Below are 26350 nucleotides of genomic sequence, written 5' to 3'. Positions count from 1 at the left end.
TTATACCCAGTTGAAAATAGCATGTTTCGCCAAAAATACATAGTAAAAAAAAAGTACACAGGAGCCGAGATACAGGATTTTAAAGTAATAAGTTAACCAGGAAGTGAAATGACGGACATATCCGTCTTTGGCGGTTAACGGTTGGATTTGAAAAGGCGGATATATCCGTCTTTGGCAGTGAATGTGTCAACAGTTCTTGTTCTATTGAATTGCAGATGAACGATGGTGCATTCAACCCCCCAGAGTTTGGTATTTCAAGGCAAGAGAGTGTCATGACTAAGTTGTTCATCCATACCTGCACATGACTGTGGCTGACATTGACCTTAGGCGATATTCTTCACCGCCATGGTGCGTTCAACCCCCCAAGAGTTTGGTATTTCAAGGCTGCTTGCTGTACAGGAGAAAATCATTTGTAGATCGTAGCCTTCCTTACATCCTTACGTCTGCTCACATGACAATGCTTTCTGAGCTTCATCTGCGTTTTGACTATGAGTACAAATACCCTGGTCTCAGGAAAATGGTTGGGAGTTGGTGAGTGCACATCAGCCTTTTTGGTATGTTTGTTGATCTTTTTATTCCTGCCGCTTCCTTGATTTTGATTGGCTGGTCAACAAAAGTGAGTCTCCTCTCCAAATGTTGAACTATTTTCTACTTGAGGCACCCAGGGTGCTCTGCCAAATGACACTAGCCGCTAAGAGTGCTGAAGCGTGAAGTATGGTGCTGGGAAGAGGAGCGCTCCTAGCACATCTTCACCATAGAAATGCACAGCAGAAATGCTCTGGCAGATCAGAAATGACTTTCTGTGGACACAACCCCATAAGGAGCTCATTTCAATAATGATGCCTGCATAATTCATCATTTTCTGCTATAAACCATATTCACACGGCGGCCATTTTGCTATCAAGTCAATGAAATGCCACCCCGTTTCTTCAATGCAAAATGCCAAAATTGCCGCCGTGTGAATATGGTCTATTAATATTCATCCAGAGAGATCACCAGTACAATATTATGATATAATGTTTGGGGTACATTACTGTACCTGATTACATCGTGAATTAAGGTTTGTGCAGGTTACAGGTTTGTAAGTGAAAATACTTAATTTTCATTTTATTTGTCTTTGGTGAAATGTAAATGCAAACTAGAGTTGTGCCTAGCTGAACCCAAGTTTGTTTGCGTTTTCAGCACCCTTCAGTGGACACATTTGCAGACAGTTACATTATAGTAAACAGACATACAAACGCACTGCTTCACAACTTCACACCTAATCATCAAAGATCAAAGTTCCTTTATTTTTGCCCCTAACAATACACTACCTCTGTAGGATTGATTTTAGCTCAGGATATTTACTGGAAACTTAAAGTCGTTGTGTGGTTTCCCAACAGCAGTGCGCTGCTCAGTCCTAATTGTTGCAATGCTGTAAAACTTACAGGAAACATGTTATCAAGCCTTCTAATGTATCTTAATAGCAGAGCACCATAAACATCTCATCCAGGTGTCTTCAGTCCCTGATCCCAGTAAGCACGCAACCACAATAATGTACATATAGCCAGACTCTGTTTTGTCAACATCCATCCTGAGAGTACTTTGGGTACTTTAACCCTTAAGACCGGGAAAGCATCTGTCATTTTAGATATTAACCACTTTAATCAATATTTTATATGTTGGCTATTCAAAAATAACAGATATACAAGCTCATAGAGTTCCGCGCTATGAGCTTGTAGATCTACTATTTTTGAAAAATCCTGAAAATTTGTGCAAATCATTTGTAACTCGAGTCTTTGCTTCTGGGGGGTCCCTGGAACAAAATGTTTTGAGATGCGGGTCCGCGGCCAAATACATTTAATTGTGTGTGGTCCTTGACATGAAAAAGTTTGAGAACCACTGATATTATAGCAACATTAAGTATTTCAGAAAACAGTTAGGATTTAGAAGACATTTGTAGAATCGGTCTCAGGTCTAAATGGGTTAAAACAGTGGTGGCCATGTTGTATTTATGAAGCTGTTGCAGTAGTGTGAGTAAGGGTAAGTGGAGGGTCACTGAATGTAAAGTGTCTTTGCTGCTCTGTTGGCTTCTTGAGTCAAACGCCTAAAGGTGATGATGGACAGTACGATACGGTGCTAGAGAGGACATCAGGGGATCCTGCCAACAGCTGTATTGCTTTATTAGCCATCAATCAGGCTCCTGGCTCCTCATAGTTCTGAATTATGTGCAGAGTTATGATAAATAATAATACTTAATTTTCATAACCATACACATAATTATAAGTCAGAAAAAAAGAAGAAAAAAAATATATATATACATACACACTGTATATATTAATTCTTGCCATGGTGTGTTTGAGTTATTACATCTTTATGGTGAGACAAGCAAACCCAGACACCGACAATGACTGCAATTACAATGTAATGATCGATATCATGTAAATCAAACAGATAAGATACTAACATTGATTCATTCATTAATGATAGACCAGTAGCAAGTAATTGCTTCATTAAAGACGCCTCGGAGTGTGAGCAGAACCTGTAGCGTCTGCTTTGTCCACGGCAGACCTTTTCACTTTCTATTACAGCAGGGGTGTTGGTGTGGGCCAGGCACGGGGAGGAATAAATCAAACAGCCCAATAATGTCTTAATTCATTTTTCACTTTTATAACCCTACGATGCCATTACTTAATATGATCAATGACCCTAATGTAATGAGCTGGCTATGAAATATATATCACAGGGGAAGGGGAATATATAGGCAGCTTCAGTCTGTTGACTGACTGTTAAATTGATCATTATGGCATAAGAAATAAAAAATAAACGTTTGATGGTGGTGGCAATGATCATTTTGAACTGTCTTCTTCATCACTGTTTATGACCTTTATCGCTGTCATCTTCACCAATGTTGCCATTTTCATTATTCCCATAGCCATGAGCATCTTATAGTCCCCTTTCTACAATATTCCTTATAGATGAGACCACTAGGCCTGTGGTTTGGTCTGAAACATGGATGTTTGAATTATTTTTATAAGTATAAGTACTCTAAATTACATTTAATTCTCCAAAATACATACTCATACTATGAAAAGGAAATGTAGTGCATATACAGTACATAGAATACACAACCCTCTTTCACCCTCAGCCACTAGCTCTGTCTCCACCAAACAGCATGTGGTCAGAGTTGATGCAGAATCAGATCGATTGATTCTCATTTTCCTCAAAACCCCCAGAGATCCATTTGTCATGCCATGCCTGGGGTAAGTGTCCATACCCTCCAACAGTGCTGTGCTGGTGGCTGGAGAGAGGGTGGGGGTGGTACACTGTGTTCCTAGTTCCTACCATGCTCAAATCGTTTTTTTTTTTTTATATCTAGTGTCAATTCTCTGAAGATACAAAAAAAAAACAAGTGTACTCATGTACACACGTAGAGTAAAAGGACCACTCACAGGTAACAGAACAGACACATGTACTGTAGGGCAGTAAAGTGTTCATGCACAGGCAGAAAGGTAACCATTTTAGTTTTTAAACTAGAAACTTGATTGTGTGGTTATTTTCTTTCAATTCAAACTGGACATGTCAGAGAAAAGTGAGGATTGTGGTAAAGTTACTGTACGATCATGATGAAAGATGGAGTTTAGTTGCATTTTGGCATTTCCCAGACCACAAAATGGTGAGATGAGTTGAATTAGGCTGGATACTACATTATTAGTGAATGTGTTGCAGGTGTAATCAATAACTTTATTATTACATTTTAGAGCATTGCACATGTGCTCTACGTGTAATTTTCACAGTGTCATGGAAGAAAATCCTTGGAAGCATAATTTGTCTCCTAAGAACAAAATTATGTTCTTATGCAGGACGTGCAAAGTCTTACAATAAACTGCCCCTCAAAGAGACTGTCTGTAGAAGTTTATACGAAATGATCTTGGGAGTTTATAACAAATGCAATGAATAAATCTGCCACTGGTTCTATGAGAAGCTTTTTTCATTATAAAGCCCATTTAATTTCTCAATTCATATTCACCAAATAAAGTACATGATGCACTTTACAGTGTGAAATGAGTACTAATTTCACACTGTTTCACAAATCACAGATTGGTACGTGCTAAACAAAAATGTTCAGACGTGAGATTTGTTTTTCTTTTAATCCATGGTAACATAATATGATTTAGGTTTGTGTGATTTTGGAGATGTCCATGTGGGTGTGTCTCCATCAACTAATGTGTGACAAAAATAACAATGGACATGTGCGCACCTCGCTATAATGCTGTAGACCTGGTCCAAGCAGCCGGCCAGCACAAATTGTGGTCCTCTTTTACCCGAGAACTCACATCCCAAACACATGCCTGCAAACACATGCAGGCAGGGAATGACACGCCACTTGACCTACAGAAATGAGCAATTCGCCCATTTGCTGTACGCCTCATGCCAATGTGACCCTGCAATGTTCCATTATTTCTCTGGGTCACCCACAGCATGTACTGTACGTGCACCTAGCGCCCCAGCTGTCAGACCGCAACTTGAAACTTGTCTTCATGGAGTTCAGAATAAATCACATCTATTTATAATTCGTCACCAATTTGTCAGAAGGTGGTAAATAAAACAAAAGTCATAGGCGATTGAATGCAAAACAATAGGTTTCATCAGACGTCTTTATCTCTGCATGTCTCTACACCAGGCGCCCTGAGTAGAGAGCATTTTGTGTTTTTTCCCCATTTGCTCTTTCATGGCCATCCAGCCATTGTTCGGTGACGAGGGATAAAGCCCTTGCTAGCAGACTCACTGATTACTTATTCTAAAGAATGGATAGGATGAATACGAGCTCTCCAGCTTTTCAATAAGTGAATTTTATACAAGCCAAGAGTGGGAAGCAATTCAATGTTCCCACTAAAAGTGATCGCCCACACATTCTCCTTGTTTCTGCAAGGCACCTCCATATTTTATTTGACGTAGTTAAGATTCCTCATCTATCCTTGAAAATACGCATTCTCATAGCCCACCCTCTCATCTCACTGCAGACTGAAAGAAACAAAACAAAAGGAATTCATTCCTGCACGTCCTCCAATCTGATGAAATGAAATTGTAGAGAGACCAAGACTTATTATCGTTGCAAACAAAAGCAGGGGGGTCGAGGGGGTAAAGGATTTCACTCTGCTAAAGGGTTTGCAGAGAATTGAATAAGTATTGATTTGACAGCCCTCATTACATTCTCACCTGCTTTGTAATTATCCATGTCCTTATAGAGTGAGAAACAATACAGTCACGACTCTTATAGTCCACTGCAACACCTTTACTTTTCTCTATAGATGGAGCCAAGCTGCTGTCAGTTCTTCAGGGAGTAAAACAGACTTATTGTTTTTATAATTGACTTACCTCCAACAATATTTTACTTGCGGCAGAAACTAAAATATGAATCTAATCTTCTGTAATTGATCCATAACAGAATCCTTAATTGGAATCTCCACTAACAGTTAAATAATGTAATGTTTTCATTCATATATTTAGCAACAAGTGAAATATTTCTGTCCAAACTCCCAAATGTCTTTCGATTTACATCGAATTTTGTTTTCATGCTGGCGTGCATGAATACATTCGTGTGCATGGAGTAATGTGACACCTAATAAGAAGAGCTAAGTTGTTTGTTGTTGTTTTTTCTGTTCTTTCGCCTGATACAAAAACACATTTCTAAACAGCACTCCTGCCTTGTTCGTTTTCAATCAAAACTGGTAATGGAGGCTCTTACTATATTCAAGCAATATTGTGGGTCACGTGACCTGCAAACTATTTTCAAGTTAAGTGGAGGAGAGGAGAAGAGAGCGGAGCACTTTGAGTGGGAGGAAGCTGTGTGTGTGTGTGTGTGTGTGTGTGTGTGTAGTGTCTAGCACCTAGTTTATCACTGTCACTGTAGGCCTTTTACGGTATATACTGTATAAAACAAATTCATTCATTCTAACCAGTTTATGTTGCAAGTGGAACACGTGAACAAGAAACGCTCAATATTGGTTCTGCTCAGAATGAACCAATTGACTTGATAATTTTAGTTATCATGGAAGTAGCCATGCAGCAGCACAATGTGTAAAGAGGCAAACATCGCCTGTCCACAGGAGGCATGTATAAAATAAAATACAGGCTTAAGGGCCATTCACACTGAGCGCTATAACTATAACTATACAAATAAAGTTTCTAAATCGTCAAGTGGATGGCAGAGTTCACACCAACTATAAAAAAAAAATACAATGGTGAACGATATAGTTATCGTTATAGTAGTGCTCAGTGTGAATGGCCCTTTAGGATATGAAAAAGTGCTCTAGGCAGTGGCTTTTCCTTTTTTTCGGGCAAATTGTACAGTTTTCTCCACTGCCTTTTTTTTAAACATCAGTGTCTTTTTTGAGATTATGAATTCTTAACTCCCCCACCCACATCTCCGCCTTCAGTCCAGTGATTTGTCCGGAGCTGAGCATGCATGAACTTTTGTTTTGTTTCTGCAAATACTGGTAATTTGTAAATACCATTACCGATTATTTCACACAAAGATTATTGTGTGAAATAAACAGCCCTTTGCTTTTTTTATTATTATACTATCTATTGAAAGTTATACTATCTATTGAAGAATGTATGAATGTATTTAAATGCATTATTTCCGTGGCCTTAAAATCATTGTTTTTTTGGATGGCCTTACTGCCTTGGCATTTGGCCTTTGTGACCTCAAAACATTTACAACATCAAAGGCCTTGTCCATAAAATAACGAAATTCCAGGCCTGACATAGTGACACACCCTTAGAAAACCTGGATAGATAATGTGATACAAGTTTAAAAACTGTACTGTTCTCCATTACCAGAGTCTTCCTTGTTATGGATGTTTAAGACAATTATAACCTAGTAGTGGTTAGAAAAGATAGATTGCCTTGATTAATAAGGTTCTTAATGACCATGCCTCTGCCTTTGAAATATGGAGTACATTAAGCTCCGACAGTAGTGCTTTTATGGTGGGGCTTGCTCGTTTTACCCCTTAATGCAGACATTTACTTCAAAATGGTGTCAGAGGTGATTCATGGGTTGAACGCCTACTGTAAGTGTTGTTCTGGCCCTTGAAAAAGACCAGTGGGCCAGCCAATTACAAACAACCATGCTCTAATCTTTGTCGTACAAGCTCCCATCATTTGCAGTTTTCATGTTTAAAGAAAAATAGGCAATGGAATGAGGCAGTTACAATAGCAACAGATATAGTAACTGATACAGTAGGTGCGTAGTTTAAATTACAGTAGCAACTAGAAAAGTGTGCTCCTCGGAGCGCAGATCTCCACCATGGTTGTGTCAGTCGTTGGGTGCCAGCCCCCAGAACCAAGATAGAAAAATGAAGCTTGAGCCGCCTGGTAGCCGGCTCTGGAAGGGCAGCCAGGACCCAATACATGAACGTGCGAAAGCGGTTTTGACCAATGGGCTCGACTCACAAGCTTGTGCACGAGCTTGCGCACAGGGTTGCGCACGGAGGCGACACTACTGCGCATGACGCCTACAAATTGACTACAATTCTTAGGCTTTAAAATAACCTAAAGACTACATCTACCCAGCGTTCAGAGAGTAGCGTTGTCAGTTCTCAGTTGTTTTTATCAAACAAACTACATTATAACACACACTGATAACTAATGTAACCAAATGTCAGTTATCTCAGGCCAGGATGTGATGTTGCCCATTCTGACCTCTTGGTGGCAGTTGGTCAGGAAGTCTAGTATCCAGTTGTACATGCTTGGCTTCAGGCCTAGGTCTCTGAGCTTTGTGTCAAGCTTGGCAGGAACTATTTTTGTTGAATGATAAGCTGTAGTCCATAAACAGCATACTGTGTGTGTGTGTGTGTGTGTGTGTGTGTGTGTGTGTGTGTGTGTGTGTGTGTGTGTGTGTGTGTGTGTGTGTGTGTGTGTGTGTGTGTGTGTGTGTGTGTGTGTGTGTGTGTGTGTGTGTGTGTGTGTGTGTGTGTGTCTCTCACTCTTACACTCTAGGTAGGTATTATTCCCTTTCCTTGTGCCATTTTAGCCGAACAATAGCATGCATAGTATTCAGGCTGGCGCTTTTCACTTGAGTTACATGTTTACCCGAAGAGGTATAAAAGGAGGAAATAGAGGAGCTCTGCAAAGCACAATGAATCACCAAAATAAAGGCCACTCAAATTCAGCGTTGACCTTCTTCAGCAAAGCTGCAAAAAGAAAAAGAAATATCAGAAAATGTCATAGACTTTGCATTCTTAGGTGAAATAAAGCAAGCACCTACATTTAGGATAATCATATGTGATTTGTTTTTAATCCATTTTTAAAATATGTAGCATTACAAATACTTCTGCGTGTATTTCAGAATTCATGCGTTCGGCCTGATGACAACGTACTGTATGTTTTTTTTCGGTAGGGCTGTTACGATCATGACATTTGAGATGGCAATTACTTGTCATACAAACAATTGTAATTAATTTAATTGTGTTTTTGGCATTGACCATTGGAACATAATTAACATAATTATATATTTTTTACCTTTTAGGCTTTGTAAATAAAACAGCACAGGGTAGATATGACAAATAGCTTAATTCACTGAAATATCAGGCCATATACTTTTAATGCAAAAAATGCATGGGCATGAAAAATTAAATAAAACAAGTCCCCAAAAATGCCCAAAATATGGACTCCAGGTTAAAAGAGTGTGGACGATTATGTGGCCATAGCGATGGAAATATATTATTTCTGTCCATTTCATCGAACTGCTTTCGAACTATTGCAATCAGGTGATTATGTAATAACTGTGACAGGCCTTCTCATCCTTGTCTAATTTTTCTTTAGAATGAGAAGAGTGACTGTTTTGTCTGGGTGTGAGATATTGGCCTCTCTCACAGGGGGTTGCTGGCTTAAAAGATTGGCTTCAGGTCCACTGTGCTCTGTAACCTTTTAGTATTTATGAATCATCAGATTGATGATCCGTCTTGTGTGCGTGTAGGCGGTGGTGTGAGTTATAGATCGGGTTTGATGTTCATTATTGACTGGACCAGCCATGGGGCAGGGTGAAGGTTTTTGGGGTGTGGTTGTATTGATTTGCATCTGTTTCTGCTAATGTATGTCACAGCACCCACATGGCACGATTGCCTCGACTGTGTTCATTTTGAAGAGGAGATAAATCGATATGCTGTTCAAATAGTGGGGGAAAAAAAAGATGAGGAAGAATAGAATTCCAGTGTTTTGATTGATTGAATACTTTATCAACAGTTTGCAAAAAGTACAGAGATACAGCTATACAATAACACGATAACACAAAAAGCCCTGTTTCCATTGTGGTCAGTGCGGAAAAGTGGTGTTTTAAAAAAACAAAGTTCAGTTGTTTTTTTCATGTCATGCATCAAAGGGTTAATGGTACGAAAGTGAATGTGTTCAGTACAACTTAGATACAATCATGCACTGGATTGTTCTTCCCCAGAACTATCGGCCACAGCATAATGTAATTAATGTATTCAAATTGTAACTAACATTGTTAACTACTATAAGAATTAAAGTAGGAGAAACGCACAGTTACGGTGCCAGCCGACAAACATGATTGGAACAGTGATGGGTAGCCGTGATTTATTGAGAAATTAAAAGTAAAAAGAACCGCCAGGGAAAGTGCCTTCATCACTGTTAATCAAAAATGTAGCCCCAGTCGGTCCATCTGTCTATCAGTTACCAGGATCTTGAGCAGAATGGATTTGCACAAAACTCAGTGAAAAGGTTTGCCCTGAGCCGAAGAACAACATGATTGGCAAAAAGTGGCAGTGGGCGTGGCTTGTCACAAAAATGCACATAAGCTCTGAAGAGACTGACATAACACATTACTTTGAAAAAACAAGTCTAGGAACAACTGATTAACTGGTCACATACATCATGATGTTGTCTAAAAGGGGATAGATAGATTGATAGATAGATAGATGGTATGTATTTTAAGATTCGGTGTATAAGTCAGAAAGAAATCATATTTCTTGAGGGCAAAGCTTTTTAGAGGGCTAGTGATCAATGGAAAATGTGAGAAACTGAGAGACAGTTAAAGCGGGATATACCAGTAAGTTAAATCTCCCCACTAATTCAACAGCTTTTATCCTGCACAGCAACTGTCTGCCTCCAAATACAGAGAGAGCGAGAGAGGGAGGGAGGGAGAGAGAGGGAGGCGGGCATATGTCCATTATTGAAGCCAGCCTGCCTTTTCTCTCCTCTCTGTGTCAGCCAGTGTCTGCCTGTCTGGGAGATGGTATCCATAGATGCCATTCTCTCCCCTCAATGACTGTGCTGCACTCATTGACACTGAAATCCAACATCTATATCTGTGTTTCACTATGCATACTGTATGCAATCACTGTTACGTGTGTGTGTGTGTGTGTGTGTGTGTGTGTGTGTGTGTGTGTGTGTGTGTGTGTGTGTGTGTGTGTGTGTGTGTGTGTGTGTGTGTGTGTGTGTGTGTGTGTGTGTGTGTGTGTGTGTGTGTGTGTGTGTGTGTGTGTGTCCATGTGTGTTTTGTGTCTTAGATCCTGGGAGGTTCACAGTAAAATCATCAGTTTGAACTCTAACAGTGTACACATTTTACACTGTCGGAGTTACACTGACAGTCTGTATTTTACAGTGTACAGAGTACAAAGCTTTAAGAGGTGGTGGACTGGCCATCTTGACAAATGTTAAGAAGCTTTCTCCTCTTCAGTCATTTTAACATTGTCTCCTTTCTCTCTCTCTCTCTTTCTCTCTCTCTCTCTCTCTTTCCCTTTCAGTTTGCTGTTTTGTGTGCCACAAGAGGTGCCATGAGTTTGTCACGTTCTGCTGCCCCGGGGCAGATAAGGGACCAGACACAGACGTAAGTAACCATGCGCCAGCTGTTGCCTCTCTGCGAGTTTTGCCGCAGAGCAGGTCGTGGTCAGGGTTGATCGGTGCTTGATCCCTTTGTTTCGTTTTCTCTCCGTCACATTTATGCGACTGACGTCACTGATGTGCTCGCTGATGTCAACAGGCCACGGCTCTTTTCGAAGCCCCCCCTCTGTCTCTGTGTTAGTGGCAGAGCTTTACAGTATTATACCATACATCCATTTCTTGTTACAAAGCACTTGGACAGGAGAAAAATTAGGCTTGCTTTTCTCATGACAGGGATAGTCCCCCTAAGCATCTAGAGCTGTATTATTCAATACCTCCAAGATTGCACGGGTATGGAGCGGCAGTAACTACATTAACTAAGTTTTGCTTTAACCTTTTAATTGATCTCTCTGAGATTAATGAACATTAAACTGTAGATTTTACTGTGTAATGTCCATACATTTAATGACATACCTGCCTTTCTTTTAATACTTTGATGGCAAGATTGTCCAATGAATGTATTTGCAAATTGCAAATAATATAACTAATCTTTCATCATCTTCAGAATCGGATTTGATTCGGAATCAGATTTTTGTTTGGAGCTGTTCAAGCAAAAACCTCTGAAATGAAAACATATCTGTTCATGGTTGAGCTACAACAGCAGCTTTAATGAACTCTTTCAGTGCCAGAGTATTTTCATAAAGTACTCCCCCAGTGCCAGCAATTTTCGTTTTTTTGTTGTTGTTATTTTGTAATTTAATTTTCAAATAGCTTGTCTATATGCAGCTTTAAACTCATACGACAGTTCTACCAGTAGAGAGCGACAAATCGAGACATTGATCACCTCGTTGACTCGCTCGCCTGGATGACTGATCGTCACCCAGAACAAAGAGAGTAGCAGTAGACCTCTCCGTTCGTTTTGTATACCGTGTGAAAAACCGTGACTTTCCCTAATCTGGCCGAAAATGACCGCGGGAAAAAAATGAGAACCGGAAACGGAATCTGCGTCATGAAACCGGAACCCAGTGACTCTGAAGGAGTCAGGAAGTGAAAGTGATCATGAAAAATAAACAGAATAGCGCGACCACAGTAAAAAGTAAAAACTCGGGATTTCTCGTTCTGGCAGCGAGGGTACTCGGGGAAAACTCGGGGTATCTCGGGGCGTGGCACTGAGAGAGTTAATTCCCTTTAGTGTATTGTCACCATGTTCCAGTAAAATAAATTTAAGGGGCGCACACAGCCGCTTAGGCAGTTGGAGTCGGAGGAACAGTGCTTAGCGCTGCTGCCCCATCGCAGCAAGAAGGTCATAGGTTCGAACACCGGCAGGGGTGGCCTTTCTGCATGTTCTCCCCGTGTTTGCGTTGGGTATTCCAGTTTCCTCCCACACCAAAAGACATTCTTGCTACTGTAGGTACATATTTCTGCCACTGCCCTTGAACAAGGTACTGGCATTACAACTGGAGTTGGTCCCCGCCCGAGCGCTGCATGGTGGCTGCATGTCAAGTCAGTGCTGTTACTACGCCCACCCCTTCCTTTTTGCTTCTTCCAGCAGGAAAATCATGTCCTGCCCTTCATCAACAGTGTCTCAAATCTCAAATCTAATAAAAAAGGGCAAAATAATCAAACACTTCATATTTAAATCATCACAATTCAACACCCTACAGTTCATTAAATCATCATTAATCGTTGGCAGATGCACAGGGTTTGTGTTAATTTGTTGTTTGTATGAGACTACAAAGTATTGACCCAACCAGGGTATCGAACTCCAACCTACCAATCTCAGGATTGACACTCTAACCACAAGTGCCACTAAGCTGGTCTACAATCTGCTGTAACCTAACTACTAGTGACCTCTAGAGGCCGCCTTACACAAAGTGTTTGAACCAATCGATTTTATTATCCGAGGGGGAAAGGCCATTGGGTCCGCCACAATTAGTAGGGGTCATCATCCAAGCAGCATGAATGTGCTCAACAAGTGTCATAGTATTCCAGCCAGACTCCTTCAAGATAATGCTGCATGTTTGGGACAAATCGTTGGGACAGACAAACTGACAAAAATGACTGACATGGCCGTCCTTATAGAGCCCCACCACCGGTAGCGGGTCTAAAAATCCTATTATTATTTGCCGCAGGCAGCTCAAGGCTGAAATACCAATAGACTAAGTTTAGTCTGTAAGGTATGATTATTGGTTCTTCTACACCAGCAGGATTTAATTCGTACACATCCTCCATCATGCATCTTTCTGGTATTGGTATTGAAGCGCTGATGACTGAAAATCCATGTTGTAAAAAAAAAAAAGTGCCATTCAAAGGATACCAGATCATCTGTCTCTGCCTTCTAACAGATGGATGGATTGATTGATTGATTGAATGAATGAATTAATGAATGAATGAACAAATTAATTCATTCATTCATTCATTCATTCATTCATTCATTCATTCATTCATTCATACATCAATAAAATAGTTATTTGGGCCGGAGAAGCACACTTTAATTTCACAATGCAGAGCATGCAGTATGAAGAAAAAACATTGCAATCAGCTGTCCAACTCACGGACACAATCTGGCCTATTGTGTGAAGCATTTCAACGAGACTTCACTTCTCTCTCTTCCTCTGCTGCTGCTGCAGTCTGCGAGCTATTGCTTGTATATTATTGCTAAGTGCTAATGTGCACACGGCCATAGCCTCAACTGCAGCGCAGTTTGTGTGCCCCTGTAACTGGAGATATGTCATTCAAGATCCTCCTAGACTCTTTTAATAGAGCGCACCATGGATGACACAGAAGCCATAACGCTGTAGAAAATAGTCTGGGGGGGAGCTGGGGGGATTATCTGTGAAGCGCCAGTCTGAGAGTAGTGCACGGTAATGAGGTAAACTGTATGTAGTAGTTTACCATTCATCATCTCTGCAGAGCAGGGGTCTTCAACAGGGGGTCCTTGACCCCTAGGGGGTCCTCAGGGTTACTACAGGGGGGCCGCCAAATCTTTGTGTGATTGGATTTTCTTTTTACATTAACCACTTGAACCCTATTACACCTATTCTGAAGAGAACCAAAAATAGCAGATCTACAAGCTCACAACGCCTCGCGCTGCGAGGCGTTGTGAGCTTGTAGACCGGCTATTTTTGGTTTTGGTCTGAGATCTATGAAAATACAATTTTATACAGTACTTAGTGGGGGTCCCTGCTTCATCTCTCTTTCAGCTAGGGGGTCCTTGGGCTGAAAAACGTTGAAGACCCCTGCTGTAGAGAGTCTGGATATGTATTGTCAATAGGCTCACACCATGCACTATTGCAAAAATATGCATTCGTCATCTCAGGAATCACAACGGGATTTATTTGGTTTTGTTTATTATTATGCATTATGACGCACATCCTTCTGTGTTGAATTAGACTGCTCTTACTGGCTACCTTTTTGATGTGGACAAACAAATGGCAGCTATACTGTAGAGTATGCCAGTGTAATATTCCTCTAAAATGTATATAAGTTACATCAACAAATGTAATAAACTCTCCACCTAAACACACACACAAAAAACAACGCTTTGAGAGTGTTTTGCTAATCCTGTATGATTCCTTTCAGTTTCTACAAAAAAAATCAAATCAAAAATACTTTCTTCTGCTACTGTTTATTCAATACTTTCTTTTTTTTAATATAGATTTTTGTGCAATATGAATTCTGTTGCTAGGGGCAACCACTGAGATTGCTCAGTTTGGAGAGTTTTGTCTTGCAATCCCCGGGTGTGCAGTCCAGGTAGGAAGACAATAACTTACATGGCTGGCAAATATCCAGAAAAACTGCAGTATCTGTGGTAGCTCAACCAGCTTTATGATTTACATCCTATACAGTAGCATGCAACGAAGACCACCCTAGCAGCCCAAGAGCATAATACCAAAGAATCAGCACAGTGCTGCCAAAGTGTTTTATAACACCTCCGCCGGATGGTGTTATAAAACTGTAGTGATGCCAGCCAGGACTGGAGGTGTGAGGAGGCCCCTGGGTAATGGGTATAGCAGGAGGAGAACCCCTTCAAGGGAAACCAATTCCATTCTCTCATGACATACTACAGTATATGTGTGTGTATATTTTAATAAATTGCAAGTTTAGCCATTAAGACTGGGAAACGCATCTGTGTCATTTTAGATTTTTGCTACAACCATTATTGTATACTTTGGCTATTCAAAAATAGCAGATATACAAGCTTGTGGCACCGAGCTTGAAGATCTGCTATTTTTTTTAAATCTTGAACATTGGTGCAAATATTTGAATATATATATATATTTTTAAAGGGAACATTTTGGGCCCCATTGGCCGGTCCATAATCCATAATCCATGCATGATAACAGCAATCACTACCAGATTTATTCACTAGCAATGTCCTCCTCAAAAGCAAACTCCTAGCTAATGTAACAAGTTGTGTAGGAAGACATTCTTATTGACAGCAACAGCCTGGGGTGTTGTCTTTTTTTTAAATACTTTTTCTTTAATGAAAATAACAGATTTTTTACAAGCTCACACTGCGTGCCAGTGCATTTTCGGTGCGCGTCACCCATGTGCAACTAAGTATGAATCAGGCTTCAGGGTTATCCATGCATGCTTGAGAGCTGACCACGTGTTGTTGTGCCACCTGTACTATGTACAGCGTATCCACAGTAGTAGTAGGGAGGGGAGAGCAAGCCTTACTCATCTCTTCCCTATATATACAGTATTCCCTGGGGAACTGGACCAGATGATCTTCTGGTCACTTGAACCATTAGGCTACAATGCCAGTCATGTTAATGTCAATTAGCCCCATTAGGCCAATGAATGAAACATAATGTTTCCATTTGGCAGTGTTTGGTTGCTTACAGTGAGAGCAAGGGCAGCGCTTTGCAAAACAAGCACCATCAATAATGCAAGGGCTTCCCGTTTCACTACAGGGGCTCTGGAGATGAAACCGAGAGGAGAGTTTTTTTGTGTGTGTGTGTGTGTGTGTGTGTGTGTGTGTGTGAGCACACCTGTGTGTCTGTAGCTACTGCATCATTGATGTCCACTTTTCCCGGTGTGACCTGGGGAAATCTGCAACTCTCTCTGCACTGATTCTATTTTACCCTCTCGCACACACGCATGCACACACGCATGCACAAACGCATGCACACACACACACACACACACACACACACACACACACACACACACACACACACACACACACACACACACACACACACACACACACACACACACACACACACGTATTAACACACACATGGTCACACACACACATGGTCACCCACATACATGAACACAGTAACACACAATCACCCTGGTCCCCTGAGGGCAGTTCAGTGTGGATCTAGCTAAGAGAAGTAACTGAATTAAACAGAAACACGGTGCCCTCTCTGTCTCTGCTTGGAAACAGACAGGACTGACCTGAGGCTGACACCGCATGGCTCACTGCCACGCACGCACGCACGCACGCACGCACACACGCACGCACACACACACACACACACACACACACACACACACACACACACACACACACACACACACACACACACACACACACACAAATGACACATGTAGGAATTTTAAATCATGACCAAAATAAATAAACTAACTAACTAAAATTGTACTTATCAATATTGTGAACTTCAGTCAGGAACACTATCTGAGAAGGACAAGGAATTTAACATGATTTATAGTTTTATCTCCCGCACAGAAAAAAGTATAATTTCCTTGCAGTTCTCTCATCATTAGACCCAGAGATTCCCTCTAGTCCTTAAATGAGGCGTGGGAAGAGACAACAACTTCCTCAAATGTGTTTTTTTGAAAAAAAGAAAGAAGAAGATGAGTTCTTCCTGACTGAACTTGTGATCAGAGCTTCATTAGTTGTCATACGTCCCTCTAATAAGGCCACAGAGAATTGCATGCCCACCTGACTGCCTGGCAAACCACTCGCATTACAATGGTAAGGTGGATATCAAAAGGTGGATATCAAAAAGCATTACAGCAGTGAGTGATCCACCTCCAACTCCATTTGATTCTCCTAACACAGTGGTAGGAAGGCCCAGGAGGAAATAGCACATTTATGGCAACAGTAGGCCTATGCCTTTGTTGAGTGTAAGACAGTTTTCAGGAAATGCTAAGAGAATCTAACATGTATTCAACTCAATAAGTCATAATGGGAGTGATCTAATGATTAAACTTGATGTGATTTCATATTGGATTAAGGTAGACATTTTGAGTTTTGGTTTCAGTCTCACTTAGATTATGGCTGCTCTGATGGTCATGATGAGCATTCCTGTGGGGAGCTGTTAGCGGTTAAACGTCTTTATCAAGGGACACTTAGACACCAGATGGCCACTACCTACTCATCTATGGCCGCTACATTAAGGAGTTTAGATTGATAGAGATTAGATTGATGCAAATGAAGAGGCAGCACTAAAGGAATTGTATGGGACAATTAATGATTTGAAGTCTGCTTATCCTGATGGTTGCTTAATTTTGGTGCGTGATTTCAACTCTTTAAACCTGAAGAAAGTCCTCCCTGTCATGTGTAACTCACGAGGGGAGAGGGTTCTCGGTCAATGCTGCATGCCTTTTCGGGGGCCCTACCACATCCACCATTCGATAGGTCGGACCACAATTCTGTCCTACTACTCCCCGCCTACAGGCAAAAGCTCAAATGGGAGCCAGCCAGCGTAAGAGAGGTCAGAATCTGTTCTGAGCACTCCGATTATACAGCATGTTACAAGACAGTTTCCAACACACAGACTTGGAGATGTTTCGAAACGCCTCTGGGAATAATTGGAACAAGTTCTCAGACTCAGTTCATCAGTAAGTGCATACAAAAAAAATACGTTGTAAAACGTTTCCAAACCAGAAGCCTTGGCTCAACAGCTACGTCTGCGCAGCATTGCATGCACAAGATTCTGCCTTTAGAACCGGAAATCTGAGTTCCACCCGCACTGACCTCCAGAGAGCCATCGGGAAAGCTAAACGGCAGTATAGTGCTAAGCTGGAAGATCAGTTCAATAATGGGGACACGAGGAGTGTGTGGCAAGGGCTCCGGGAAATAACGGACTTCAGAGGGCGAACCAGAAGCATGGAGTCCCCCTCTGTCTCCCTCCCCAATGAGCTGAACACCTCCGGCCGGTTCGAGACAGACAGCACCAACACCAGACCACCAGAGCCTGCGCCACCACAGGAGGCCAGCCCATTATCCATCTCGGAGGGTGATGTGTGGAAGGCCTTCATGCGGGTGAACACCCGTAAAGCGGCGTACCCCGGTGGCATACCAGGTCGTGTCCTCAAAGTCTGTGCACACCAGCTGACAGGTATTTTTAACCTCTCCCTCTCCCAAGCTGAGGTTCCTGTAGGCTTCAAAATGTACCACCATAGTACCAGTCCCCAAGCGTGCTAACACTCATGTTTTGAGAGGCTGGTAAGAGATCACATCTGCTCGGCCCTGCACGCCACGCTGGATCCATGGCAGTTTGCATACCGGCAAAATAGATCTACCGATGATGCAGTGGCCATGGCTCTCCACACCGCCCTCACTCACTTGGATGAGAGAGGGAGTAATTTTTATAGTCCTTGCAATACTCGACATGAAGCTCAGAGACCTAGAAGCTCAATGGGTTGAGATGAAGCCTTGCACAACATCCCAGCACCCGTGAATGAACTTAGTCTTCTACAGTGTCAAGGTCCTTACACACCGGGGCGATTTTTTCGTGCGAATAATGTGTTTTTTTAAAAAACCTTATAAAGTCAATGGCTCCGTACATGGAGCGAAAAAGCGAAGCGAAAAAGCGTCTTTTAATTATTCGGAACGAGTCCGAATTTTGCGTATATTCGCTATATTCGCCGGTATGTAAGGACCTTTAGCCCACCAGATTGTCGAGCTGCTCACATCTGCAAAATCTGCCTGAAACCTCAAATCCAGAATGACGCCATTCCTGCAGGAATGAGATCCACTTATCAATTTCACTTCTATAAAATCTGTTGCACAATGTCTCAGCACTGAACACCTGGTTGCTTTGATGGGTCCACAAAGTCTAATTCTTCTTCATTGACATTTATAAATAGATGGCAGTGAGATCGTCCTCTGTGTTAGTGTTGTAACGTCATGTAACTACGTATATTGTAATCTGTAATGTATAGTTTTATGTGTTTAGCACTTTATATACAGTGTGATTGCCAGGGACTGCAGATGAAAATGAGCTCTTAGCTATATATGGTACGCACGCATCAGATTTCTAACGCTGAAATTTATGTTAATGTTAGCATGGTCTCCTTCAAAATTAAATAAATCTGCCTTTTGAAGGTCCCCACCTCTCAGCCGATGAATCCAGCGGTCTGAGGGGGCTGCGCAGCGTGCCTGCCTGTAAATCTAGCCAGCCATGCCCATGCGATGTAATACTGTCTGTGCCCCCCCACCCCCTCTCAGCCCAACACAGAGTCCCAGCGCATGTTTTCAGAGCTGCACGGCCCAATCCTTGGCACGACTGGTGCAAGGAAATTCAATGCCCCGTATTTGTGCTTAGCACACTGTTTTTATTTTGGTGTCTGAGTGTTGACGTGTCCCACTGAGCCCTGTCAGGGTTCGTGGTTTCCGACAGATGAGTTCATGGGAGATGTGCTTGCAGACACACAAGGTGCACGGTATGCACGTTGCACGGTATGCACACAGCGAGTACTCGCAGTGTGCTGTGAGTGTTTTCACATAATGATAATGATGAATAGGAGCCATTGAAGAAGCCCTTGCAGTGGGTGCCATGAGTGGATACGCCCTTCCACAAAGAATAAGTGAATGTGTTCTGCAGCTCATTCAGCTGCAGAACACATTCTGCAGCTGATCCTTCCACCTGATTGTATGCATCGGCAAACAGTATTGTTAAGCCTAATTTATGCTTAACCCCGTTTACACTTTGACAAAGTGTAATGTTCGTCTAGCGACATATCACATGGCACTTTTTCACCGAAGCATTAATTAGGCTTGAAGCACCTGTGTCCTCAATAAGGCAACCTAGAGGTGTTCATAGTTGAACCAGGTTTTGTGTATTCAGCACCCTCTGGTGGACAAATTTTGCCAGCATGTGACATAGAGTAGATGTATATATGGCTCAACTAATATTGTGCTTTGAAATACAGTCTTTAAGATGGCAATGTCTTGTTATATCATTGCTCAATAATGCAGTAATGCATGACAATTACAACAACTATCAGCATCTGCTGAATTCAGTGTAGTGTTTTCAGTGCAGAAACAGAAATCTTCAAAGTAAGAGAGAGGTATACAATCTACTGATGGACCGGAGATAAGATGCGAGAAGGCCAACATTTGTGTTCCCATGCTCTGTAAGTAACTAGAGTACCAGGGTAAAAAAACAGGACATAGGATGCTGTTATTCCATCTGAAAAATGTTTATAGACTTTGGCGAGAGATCCTACAAGGCCAAAACAATATACACTACCAAGAAATACTTTCATGACAAGTTATTAAACCATGCCCATGGATGGAGAGGTCGTTTTAAGCTGTTTAGTTTGTCATTTAAACTGATAGAAGTTTCTCTGCAAGGCCAGGGCGGGAGATAATATTTTAGTTTCTGTCTGTCTGTGTGTCTGTCCGTCCGTCCATAGCTAATCTCACAAACTACTAATACAAATTGTCCATGCACTCTGTCAGTAGGCCAAAGGAATTCAATCCCCAATTTAGAAATTGACCTCATGATGGCACTATAACAATCCACTTTTCGTTTGTCATTTGGTCATTTACTCAAAATCGCTTCACTGAAATATGAAAAAAGTTTAATCTGCAACACAGTTTTATACAATAATGTAGTGGGGGTCCCTGCGTCATCTCTCTCTCAGCTAAGGGGTCCTTGGCCTGAAAAACGTTGAAGACCCCTACTCTATAGAGTGCACCTCCAAAAGAACGTCCACTTCTGCCCATAGGGGATGACACACAAATGAGACCCAGTACAGTGGTTTGAGACACAAGTAGCTCATGGTCATTTTTCAGTCAGAATGTCAGAATGTAAGCTTTCAAATTTAATTTTACTTTCTACTTTCTAACCCAGAATACCCAAATTAAAGAAAATAGCTTTGGAAGAATTTCACACATTAGCAAATGTATTCAACCCCTAACCACTCCTCTCTAATCACCCCCCACCCCCATTGTTGCATCGCGACGCGTTGTGAGCTTGTAGATCGGCAAAGTTTAAATAGAGCTGAAGTGGTTAATGTAGCCTATGTTTTTTAATAATAATCTAAATCAGATACGTTGTACCGTATGTTGTAGAAACACTATCTTCCCCTGTGGATTCCTCAGGTCTTGATGGCTGCAACCCACGACGGGCATCGAGTCAGTCAAAATATTACAATGGGAGCTGCTGGATATAATAGTAGGGAAATTGTTGTTGGTATATAGTAAAGGATATACATTAAATCAGTAATTGCAGTAAAATCACAAGACTCCAATCCTTACTAAAGTCTTCTTTTGTTATGCCATAACAAAATCCAATCAAATTATCCTCGTTATCGAACTCAAGACAACAAGTGTAGTGTGCTCTCATAGCAACTGATCGATTTCAACTGTTTTCCTGCGCAAAGATAAGGAAAGCCTATGCATTTTAAAGTAGATTCTTTTAAAGAAATGAGTGTCATAAGTCAACAACACTCAGTGCCAGCAGTCTCGTTTAAGCATCACCAGTAATGGAGAGACAGTTAAAATTCATCCAGAGTGTTATCCAGAGCCACTTAGGAAGAACAAGATTGGAGTACATGGCATGAAACCCAGCATGAAAAGAGTTCAAATAGGAAAGGAAAGACTGGAGTGCAGGGGGGATGGGGGTACGAATGAACAGATTGATGCATTGGATGACGCACACACACATCAATTGAGAGATCAATTTGTGAGAAAGCATGTGTGTGTGTGTGTGTGTGTGTGTGTGTGTGTGTGTGTGTGTGTGTGTGTGTGTGTGTGTGTGTGTGTGTGTGTGTGTGTGTGTGTGTGTGTGTGTGTGTGTGTGTGTGTGTGTGTGTGTGTGTGTGTGTGTGCATGTGTTGACTTTTCACTCTTTTGTGTTCTTTTCTAAAACTGTTGGCCTTTTAACACAGACAGCTCTCCAAACACTTACTCACCCTCGTGGCTGGTAACAGCAAGTGTTTTCTGCACGCACGCACGCTCGCACGCACGCACGCACACATACTGTGCCTATGTTCGTCTTTCGCTTGCGAAGATGACCAAGTGACTTCACAATGTCATGTGGGTGCAAAGATGGCTGATGAGGCCGATCCTTGCGCGAAATGACCGGTTGCAGTGAGGGCATGTGATGGTAGCTGGCTGGGTGAGAGGGAGGAACCGGCTCTGGTCTTGCGGAACTGTCGCTTCTGTTATGCTTCATGGATGTGGCGCTTTTCAGACTCTGCTAAACCATGCTTGACTGCAATGTGCCAGTTGGAGCGGTGTCGGGCATCGGCCTCCCAGGTCCCTCGATCCAGATTCCAGACCACAACTTTTTGAGACTGGCCTTTCGGGTGTCCTAAGTTTTCCGCTGGCCGCCACATGAGCGTTTGCCATGGTGTAGTTCAGTGGTTCTCAATCACCACATGATTTTGGGAGGGTCCCCAGGTGATAGTAAAGTGACACTTTAAGGAGAGACCATTACTGCATCAAAAGTAATCAACAAACTTTACTATAAAAACTGGTCAAACATTAGCCAAATTGTCAAATAATATAAGAAAGAAGCAACAATTTTAAAAATAGCAGATCTACAAGCTCACAACATCTCGCAACACGAGACATTGTGAGCTTGTAGATCGGCAATTTTCACAATATTTATCTGTGGAACCGAGTCAAACTAAATGTAATGCCTCAACTCCTACAATTCCAAGTGCTTGTCAGGGTGAGGGGGTCCCCTGTTCACATATGATTATTTTGGGGGGTTCAAAAGGTTGAACCCACGGGTGTAGTTTGCCGTACAGCAGCCTTATAGGCGTTCATCTGGCATGCGGCAGACATGGCCAGCCCGCCTCAGCTGGGAGTGCTTGAGCATGGCAGATACTCTCCATTTTAGCCCTGTGGAGGACCGCAGTGTCTGGGACCTTGTCCTGCCATTTGATGTTGAGCAGCCTCCTGAGGCATCTCTTGTGGAAGGCATCAAGCTGCTTTGCATGCTCACAGTCACACAGTCCATGTCTCACAGGCATATACAGCAGGGACGGGAGGACAACAGCACAGTAGACTTTATGTTTGGTCTGTAGGCCGAGCCCTCTACGCTCCCAGACAGAGGTGCGGAGTGTGCCGAAGGCCAGGGACGTGCACAGATAGACTCTAGGTGGTGCTAGAGTACCTGCCCTTTGCCCTCTTGACCAGAAGTGCCCTTTTGAAAAAAAGTGTTTTTTTTTTTCAGTTTACAGCAGGGGTCTTCAACAGGGGGTCCGGGACCCCTAGGGGGTCCTCAGAGTTACTACAGGGGGTCCGCCAAATCTTTATGTGATAGGATTTTTCTTTTTACCATAACCACTCGAAACCTAGCATCCCTTTTCTGAGGAGAACTTTAGCCAAAAATAGCAGATCCACAAGCTCACAACGCCTCGCGCTGTGAGGCGTTGTGGGCTTGTAGATCGGCTATTTTTGGCAAAGAGGTATAGGTGTAGAGGGAAAAAAGAGCATACCAAGTAAACAAAAAAAAGTATAATTTACTTGAGCACCTGCCCCTCAAAATGTCTGTGCACGCCACTGCCGAAGGCGGCGATTCCATGGGCTACCCTGTGCATGACCTCCTAATCGATGATAACATTACCCATTGCCCACACGAGGCAGGGTGTCACTTATGTAGACAAACCTTTCAGCAGCTTTAAGGTGTTCACCATTTACGCTGATGAGGGGGCTCATTGTTCAGGGCTCCAGGAGCAGGTTGGTGCATCGATTCTGTTTCCTTTGTGCTGATAGTAAGGCCAAAGGATGTGGATGCTGTGGAGAGGTTATTCATGCTCAGTTGCATTTCCAGCTGGTAGGCTTGTAAGCATTCGATTCACAGTCGTCCGCAAAGGGGAAGTCGCGAACAGTGATCGTCTGCACTTTGGTCTTTGCTTGGAGTCTTCTCAGATTGAACAGCTTGCCATCAGCGCGGTAGCGCAGGTCGATCCCCATGTCCCTAACCCGGAAGGCATCTGTCAGATGGCTGACAGATGCCTTCTAATACACACACACACAATTTCTCTCTTTGAAAGCCTTGCCTCCTTTGGGTGATAATACTCATTTCTGCCAGCATTTCTCTCTCTCTCGCTCTCTCTCTCTCTCTCTCTCTCTCTCTCTCTCTCTCTCTCTCTCTCTCTCTCTCTCTCTCTCTCTCTCTCTCTCTTCTCTCTCTCTCATACACAAACACACAGAAAACACACATACAACACATACACACAAAACCAGTTACAGAAATGATAACACTCACTCACACTCTCAGTTTCATTTTGGGAATTTCTGAACGTTTGTATTCAAATGGATTGTTTTATTTGCTGGTTTGTTTCTCAGAGCCAGTGTTCAGTCAAGTGTGTTATTTGGAGTGAGGTGTTGTGGCGTGTCCATGCCATGTGTTGCTGCATTCTACAACTCTATGTGGAACAGAGAAGTACTATCTGTTACTGTACACTAGGGGCCTCAAAGCTCATTGCCATTATGCCCGGACTGGGCATAATGTGACTACATGTGGGCTGTACCTGTGCTCACGTGAGCTTGTAGATCTGCTATTGTTGGTGCATGGCACTATGTCTTCCACCACTGCTTCTAGGACAAACTCTTCAGAAACCTTATGCTGAACTGCTTGTGTGACTGCCACCTGTTGGATGCTTCTAGCCAATGCACCTCATCGTTCATTTTAGCACAGCCATTTTCTTTTTGTCTCCGAAGGCCGAAGACTGTTTTCGCCCCTGTCTGTCCATTTATGTGACCTTGTCTTTGAGCATGTGATCTCTGGCACCGTTGAACCGATGGGCGTGGCACGCACACTCCCAGTAGGCCACGGCCATGTTTTCTAATTGGTCTCATTGTAAGCCCTTCACGTTTTGGCCTATAACTCTTGGACCGTAGGTTGTACGTTTTTGACTGTACAACCTTCGGTTGAAGGCGCAACTCCTTATATACGTAGGCCACGGACGTTTTCTCCAAAACACACTTTTTGCTATTACTCCTACAGATCTTGTCCAAAACTCACTTAAATCGGTACACATTATCTCTGGGGTCAAGTAATAAAGCTCTACTAGTCGGATTGTTCATATTCCATTCCAGTTGGCTATGACTGCTTTCCAAATTTCGCGGTCCTTGGGTAGGCAACTGGCAGAGACCTGCGCTCCAATGAGCGCACTTTTCTAGTTTAATATAAAACCGAAAGCTTGTCTGATGGTAAACATTCGTGTTCTGGGGATGAAAGAGTGGCGTCATGGTTGCCTGCGTTTAATGGTATGTGTGTCCACAGTGGGAATGTACCCCCTGTGTGTTGTTGCCATGTGCTGTCCATGACCCAACAGTCTGTCCACAGAGATGGGTTTATCTGCACTGTCTGGCAGGCAGCTGCCTATGCTCCCGGTTTCTCACAACGATGGGAGCCACGGCTTGCCAAAATTTATCTCTCACTGATTACACAGACACACACACACACACACACACACACACACACACACACACACACACACACACACACACACACACACACACACACACACACACACACACACACACACACACACACACACACACACACACATGCACACACACACACACACACACACACACACACACACACACACACACACACACACACACACACACACACACACACTCTCACACACACACACACACACACACACACACACACACACACACACACACACACACACACACACACACACACACACACATACTATACTTGTGAGGACATCAACATTTTAGGAAGCCGATTTTATGATTGATTTATGATTTTTTTTTGGGACATTTTTAACCGCAAGTCTAAAGCCGGAAAATAGCAGATCAACAAGTCTAAAGCCGGAAAATAGCAGATAGCAACGTGTCGCGCTGCGACACGTTGTGAGCTTGTAGATCGGCTATTTTCCGGTGTTTGACATCGCCGCACAACTAAGTATAAAATAGGGGAAAATCTAACCCAAACCCCCTAAACCTAACCTCTAAAAGGTCTAATCCTGAACCTTACCCCAACCTGAATCTTTTTCTAATAGTAAACGTATCTCTAAAAATCTTTTTTCAACCAAAAAATAACAATTTATCTTCTGAGGACCAAGAAAATGGTCCTCACAACGTCTATTTCTCATATTCTACTATACTTGTGGGGACGTTTGGTCCTCACAAGTATAGTAATACACACACACACACACACACACACACACACACACACACACACACACACACACACACACACACACACACACACACACGCGCACACGCACACGCGCACGCACATAGACTTGCAAAGACATACAGATGTCACACTCACATACACACACACACACACTGTCCAGCAGCGCATACACT

The 26350-nt window shown here is 42.5% G+C and overlaps 1 protein-coding gene across 1 annotated transcript in view; it reads left to right on the top strand.

Annotated features, from left to right (window-relative positions):
- The window catches only part of LOC311065574 (protein kinase C alpha type-like), a 175354-nt gene that overhangs the window by 53911 nt on the left and 95093 nt on the right, over window positions 1-26350 (top strand). The window contains exon 4 of the mRNA XM_084085990.1: window positions 10749-10831. Within this exon, the coding sequence (XP_083942116.1) occupies window positions 10749-10831 (83 nt within the window). The remainder of the gene's footprint in view (window positions 1-10748; window positions 10832-26350) is intronic.

Source organism: Gymnoscopelus microlampas (assembly GCF_963454915.1).
Source record: "Gymnoscopelus microlampas genome assembly, chromosome: 2".
NCBI classification, from domain to species: domain Eukaryota; kingdom Metazoa; phylum Chordata; class Actinopteri; order Myctophiformes; family Myctophidae; genus Gymnoscopelus; species Gymnoscopelus microlampas.
Note: the sequence above shows the minus strand (reverse complement) of the source record. Positions and strands in the feature narration are given on the sequence as shown.